A 6,809-nucleotide genomic window follows, 5' to 3' on the forward strand; every position below is an offset into this window, starting at 1 on the left:
CCTGCATGCATGTGGTGTGCAAGAGAAATGACTGCACTGGTAGGGTCATGTGATGTGTATGGACGAGGACAACAGTGTAAAGAAGAGCTAATCTCTGACTGTGGATGGAACCTGTGGCAAAAGTAGACTCAGGAAGACACGGAATGAGGTGGTGAAGCATGATCTTCACACTTTGAACCTTACAGAGGCAATGACTAGTGACCGAGATCTTTGGTGATGTGCTTTGCCGGCTTTCCAAAGTTACCAAAGTTGCAATACTTTACCAAGGGAAACAACTCTAACTAGCAAACCGAAACACCGTGGTATTTAAACGTCGCCGACTGCTTGGTCTGCAGTAAATAATAGGTACTATGAGGAAGTAGAGAAGCAGTAATATATAAACTATGTTTTATAAACACGAAGTACAGAGTTCAAATCCATTTGAATACAGTTTTTAGAGGGATGAACTTAGATGTAGTGTCTAACGGTAGCAGAGTCGGGGTATGTACCATCACCACCACATACCACCATTTCGCACTTCTTCACAACCATAACCAACACTACACAACTATTGCCACCCAGATATCCAATGTGCTACCCTACTGTGCCACTCAGGCACTCAGTGTCACACCACTGTGCCACATTCCTGGAACTGAAATCAAATTTACAACACACAATCAAAAGACTAAGAAATGTTTTGTTCTTTTATTTCACGAAAGGTTTTGTAACAGATGGGATAAACATTGATATTTACGGGTTAACTTCAGGTAACTTACCCTTCAGCTGTATTACTGCTGTATGGATTAAGGGCAGTCACCCTTAACATGTGGTGTCACTATTGTATGGCTTTTCTGTAAGGTAGCCACCCTCAGTGTGCACTGCTGGAGTTGAACTGGTTGTAGTGTAAAGTGAGACTATGACCAGGTATAATGGGACTGGAAGCAGCCACAATCTGTTTATGAGTGCAATCAGAAAAATGCCCCTCCCCTCATTATTTAGTCTTCTTCAAAAAACTGAAGAACATTTTCCTGATTTTGTTTCTCAATTTTTTTGTTATAATTTGTAATTTCAGAATTCTTAGTTGCAGTGTAGTGGTCAAGGAATTGGCCAAGATCTGAGAGACATTAAGGAACAACACTGGAATATAGGTTCTTCAGGACACAAACGTGTGTGTATAGAAAAATATGAATATATATTTGTATTCTCACCATCACCGTTAGGCCTACCTTTTCCCTGCTAGCAAGGCTGAGACGAGATTCTAAAAGCATGATTTGTTAGTCAGCATCTCTTACTCATTTCTTGAAGAAATGGAATTAATTATATTCCACTGATTTTCACATAATTATTTCAAAGGTGTTAATAAGAAAACAAGGATAAAACAAACATTAACACACACACATGCTCATACACTCACACACACACACATATATACACACACACACACACACACACACACACACATACACATACACACACACACACACACACGTAGCAGGACAGGAGAGAAAGTGATGTCATTAATTAAACAAGCTAGATTATATTTCCTGAGTGAAAAGGATACTAGGGTGAGTGGGTGAACGTTCCCCTGTGAGGCTCACATAAGACTGACCATTGAAGAACCAGCCAGGAGGTAACTGGTCAACACTATGGCGTTTCTGTAATGAAAAGGCACAAATTAACACAAATACATTATTATTATTATTATTATTATTAACGCCATGAGAGCTTGTAACCTCCCTCTAAATTCAATCCAACCTCACTGAGAGTCATGTGACTCTCAGAGAAACCATTTGGTGCCATTGCCAATTATAATTAACTCACAGTTTTAACGAACTTTCATTAACAAATATCTGAAGATATCAAGCAGAGTGACAAACCTGAATCAACCGGACAAGTTTGTTTGACAGCTGGTGACGGTCAATAAGTGGTTTTTGGCTACCAATCTGCAAGAGAGAGAAAGAGAGAGAGAGAAAGAGATGATGATGATAAACAAATTGTTGATGGTATGTAGGATTTTAGTAGTGTTTGTAGTGTGTGTTGTGGTGGAGTGAACATGAGATGGAGTGTGAGTGTGGTTGCATCAGGTCCTTCAAGTTAACCCTTCTAATAGAAAAAACACTGTGATAGAAGAATAGAAAAATGAAAATGACAAAATAACACCTTAATTAATGGACAAACCCTTTACCTTTTTAAGGCAGGTCTTCAGCCATGTCTTCAGTTCGTCTTTGTTGAGATGACAACCAGAGAAGACAAGGAAGGAGTTTTGCTGTGATTGAAGCTTCTGACCAGGGGGCTGTGGCTGTAGGGTCACCTTGTCGATGATCAGTTGAGTGGACAGTGTTATGTATTGGAGCTCACACATAGATTTTTCTTCTGAGAGATGCAGACACATACAGAAAGAAGGCACTATAAGCAAGCTGCTATAAATAACGTACCATAATTAAAGTAATACATAGAAAATGTCCATTATGTTAGAAATAGAAAACAGAAGATTGATCTAGCTGGATCTGTGATGTGAGAACTATTAATATAGCATTGATGATATCCTCCAGTTGGTTAGGATGAATTTATCTGCATGGATGCACCTGGTGAAAAACACCTTTCATAAATTTAGAGAGTCACTGGAACTCTTTAATTTAAGCAGGATGTGTACTCTTTCCACTGTTCATTTCCTATGTCTGTTTATGTGTGACTTTAATCTTTTGAGCACCATCCAATTAACGGAGGAGTTGGTGTTTCAGTCTCTCTTCACTCTTATACTACAACACTGCACAACATGATAATGGTGATGAGAATGACGATGATGATGATGACGATGCAGGTACCATGGTAAAGTGCACAAAGTACACTCTGTTACATGGTTGGCTAATGAGTGGAGACAGAGTAGGGTAGAGAGGAGCTTTTAGTCTTGTCATGGACATAACAACTCTAATGGTGATATGATAAAATGCACACAGCATACTGTGTGAAGTGGTTGGTGATAGGAAGAGCATCCAGCTGTAGAGACTATGCTGAAAATGAAATGTCTACACAAGACAAGGTTGCTCAACCCATCAAGGAAGACAGTAACACTGAGTAAGAACTGACATAGGCTGTGATGTCTTGACCAACCCATGCCACTATTGAAAGGGGATGTAAAATGATGATGATGATGTTCTTACATAAAGTGGGTAACTGTGTGCTACTTACTTAGGAATTGAACTTGCCCTCGCACATGGTAGATGTTGCCGTGGAAAGGATATCCTACCAACTGTTCTTTCAGACCTGTTGAATTCAAGTGGTATATACATATATGCATAGACATATCTGTGTGTGTGTGTGTGTGTACACACATACACACACACACACACACACACACACACACACACATTACACAGCTTCATTTTAAAGTCACTGTGCAATCTTAAATTCTGAAATATAAACATTAATAACTTTAGTTCTAAGATATTAATTATTTAGGTTTTTAGTTCTAATTAAGTTATTTAGTTCTAAGATAGAATTCTTCTGTGAGAGAGATTTACAAAACTGATCTGTGTAGTCAATCAAAACAATTTATTAAAAATATTTAATTACATAAAAAAATAAAATCTAACAATTACTTGGACTGTACTTTATTTAATGGGATATAAATATGATGCATAGGCTATGATATAAGAGATATGTCATAAACATGATACTACATACAGAATGATATAAGAAAAAGACAATATGTTAATATGAACTCTAATATTAAATTAATTAACTTTAAGATACATTATAGTCAGTAATATAACTAATTTTATGATGTAATCTAGTTAGTAATTTTAAGAAAACAGCTAATCTTTTTTTTGGCAATTTATTTTTTTAATGAAAAGTTTTCCTGTAGTGAAAATAGTTATGGTAAAATTTCCTTTAACCATTTCTAAGTGCCATGAGCTATGATACAACGTATTACATATTTATGATCTCTCATTGTTATATGGTTATATGGTTATATGGTTATATGGTTATATGTCAAGATAAATGAAGACAAAATAGGAAATCACAATTATGATTTGTTATGATCTGTGATACGTCAGTAAATCCTAAGTTATGATATAAATGACAACCATGACAACTATGATAATCTGGGATATATCCACTTGTGATACATCACAGATTATCTACCAACCTGTTAATCTCTGTATGAACAAAGTTTTATCCAATTGCTTGTCAAACACCAGTTTCACATCCATCACAGGGACAGCAGCAGAATATTGTGTTTTCGATGTCTGAGGGTCCATCCTGAAAGATGGCAATAATCATTACTAGAGCAGGGTGGAGTGGGGATGGAAGACAGTTAGAAGCTTTCTAACTATAATGACTTGAATATTATCACATTGTTATTTGATTATAATGTAATCAACTCTCCGAAATTATAATCAACATTATTGTCCAGTAACCAACATTATTACATTAAAAGAGATATGAAAGAATCAGCAATATCAGCTCTTTTAATTTGATATTATTTAGACACTGTGAAAATGAAAAAAAAAAAAAAAAAAATGGGATGGCCATGAGTGGAATGTCTTGACCTTTACCATGATCTCTGTCTGATAATGTTCCACTACAAGACAGAGCAGGACGTTACTGGCATCTCTTCATTATCATATTGAAACCAATGTTTATTGTTCATTCATTGTTATTCATAAAATGTCCCCATAAACAGCTGCCCCTGTTTGTTGATTTAGCACTTGGGGCCACAACAGAAGGCAAAGAATGAGAAGACCTAGACTCAATTGCCTTCAGGGTTAGAAATAGCAAACAGCTTCCCATATGTGCACTTACCAATTCGGAGTTATCAGGTGTCTGGATCTGATCAGTTCTTCAGTGTTGAAGCTATTTTCTGAAAGGATCAGATCAATATCGGAACTCCTGAAGAAAGGAAGAAGCGGATTAAGAGATTTAGAAGTCTTTAATGTTAATTAGACAGGATTAGATAACGGCTTAGACTGAAGGCAAAGTCAACAGATTGCATGGAGGGGCCAGAAGTAAAATGAATGAGGTCCTAGTTCGTTCAAATAGGGAATCTTTCAGAGAAAATGGAGTATAACAGGATGGATATGAGGGCAAGGAATCAAGAATTAGTCACAGATCAGGATTAGTATCCCTAAAGATACAATGGTTTTTAGATCCGGGACTCGAGAATGAACAATAAATTAAGGAAAGTATACACACACACACACACAAGCAATATATTATTGCAACCACTATCTGCACAGCTATCTTCTTCAGAAGTTCTGAAGAAGAGAGCTGTGTGGATAGTGGTTCCTTATGTTTTTAGTCACTCAATCAATCGACTGATAAGATGAATGCACCAAAACGGACATCTGAAACAGCTGTAAGCCTATAATCAATAAATAAATGTGTATGACCCATTATTTCTGTCTATTTTATGTATCAGTCTGTTAAAACCTACGGTCTTAACTGGGTTCTGCAGCCATGGATTTACAAATTCGACTGGCGATGGTGATTAGGATTGCCTGGAATACAATAACGATCCCAACAAGACTTCTCTGTTAGCCTAGTGTGTTTCTGTTTCAATCTGGAGAGACCTTTGGTTTTGGTTAATGGTGATGGCTTTATTGGTGCCTCCATTTAATAATAAAACACCAGAAAAGGGGGAAAAATATTGCCAAAGTCATTTATAAAGAACATCACTGAACAATCCAGCATCACCCTGCCATGGAATCCGGAGTCTGCAAGAAGATTCTCGAGGACAACCGGAACATACGTCGCATTGCTGTGAAATATTTCCTGGCTGAGCTCAAAGCTGTTATTTTACATTATTGGAATTATTTCAGTAATGACTAAAGTTTATATATTAAGCCCCATTAATAACACGTAGACTTCCATCACATTTACATTGAACCGGAAAGAAATCATTAAATGAATGTTATAAATTATCAGATGAATCGGCCTTTTTTTTTCAGAAATAGATTTAACGGTGTAAGGGAAATAACTCAAACTTGCAGGATTATTTCCCTTTGTCCACATTTCTTCCTTTCAACGGATTTTCTAGAAAATAAAACAATTGAAACTCAATTTATCGATGTTTAATCAAAGATCGAATCGAAAATTAAATATGTTTATTGATACACTGAGTATAAGAGCGAAGCCTGTGAAAGCTGGCTTATTTTTATCGCTTTGTATACGGATTTAAGCTTAGCTTAGTCTACGCGTTCGCGTTGGACCTTGTGAGTGGATTTGGTGGACGGAAACTGAAAGAAGCCTTGTGTGTGTGTGTGTGTGAGCGCGCTTCTTTGTGTCCTGTTTGTCCCTCACCACTGCTTGACGACCGGTGACGGTGAGTTTACCTCCCCATAACTTAGCGGTTCGACAAAAGATACCAATAGAGTAAGTACCAGGCTGAAAAAAACAAAACAAAACAAAACGAGTCCCGAGGTCGATTGATTTGACTAAAAATTTCCCAAGGCGGTGCCCCAGCATGGCCACAGTCTAACGATTGAAACATATACAAGAGAGAAGATATTGTTCTATTAAAAATAGCAACAACAACAACAACACGAGTGGAAATGTGTAAAGTAGTTGTTATGGTCGAAATGTCCAGAAAGGAAAAGACCAGAGACGGGGTGTGGGGGGAGGGGATAAGAGAAATTCTTACATGTTTAGTTGACCATCAAAAACGGTGAGGATGTTGACTTGGTGGTTCTTCTTCTTCACCAATTGTTCTATCTTCTTGATGAGATGGAGGTTCTTCTGGAGTGGTGGTCATGAAAGAGATATAACAACAGCAATAATAATTCTTTCTACTATAGGCACAAATCCAGAAATTTCTTTGGGGGTGGGGG

General features: G+C 37.2%; 1 protein-coding gene across 1 annotated transcript in view; it reads right to left on the minus strand.

Moving 5' to 3' along the window:
* Positions 1 to 669: 669 nt before the first annotated feature.
* LOC106879089 (dynein axonemal assembly factor 9) overlaps positions 670 to 6,809 on the minus strand; it is a 19,218-nt gene continuing 13,078 nt past the window's right edge. Inside the window, exons 19-26 of the mRNA XM_014928524.2 lie at positions 6,623 to 6,717; positions 4,786 to 4,872; positions 4,130 to 4,242; positions 3,169 to 3,243; positions 2,165 to 2,352; positions 1,857 to 1,922; positions 1,541 to 1,634; positions 670 to 1,093 (exon numbers count right to left, since the gene is read on the minus strand). Of these exons, the coding sequence (XP_014784010.1) occupies positions 975 to 1,093; positions 1,541 to 1,634; positions 1,857 to 1,922; positions 2,165 to 2,352; positions 3,169 to 3,243; positions 4,130 to 4,242; positions 4,786 to 4,872; positions 6,623 to 6,717 (837 nt within the window). The 3' untranslated portion in view covers positions 670 to 974. The remainder of the gene's footprint in view (positions 1,094 to 1,540; positions 1,635 to 1,856; positions 1,923 to 2,164; positions 2,353 to 3,168; positions 3,244 to 4,129; positions 4,243 to 4,785; positions 4,873 to 6,622; positions 6,718 to 6,809) is intronic.

This window comes from Octopus bimaculoides, chromosome 14 (genome assembly GCF_001194135.2).
Source record: "Octopus bimaculoides isolate UCB-OBI-ISO-001 chromosome 14, ASM119413v2, whole genome shotgun sequence".
Lineage (NCBI taxonomy): Eukaryota > Metazoa > Mollusca > Cephalopoda > Octopoda > Octopodidae > Octopus > Octopus bimaculoides.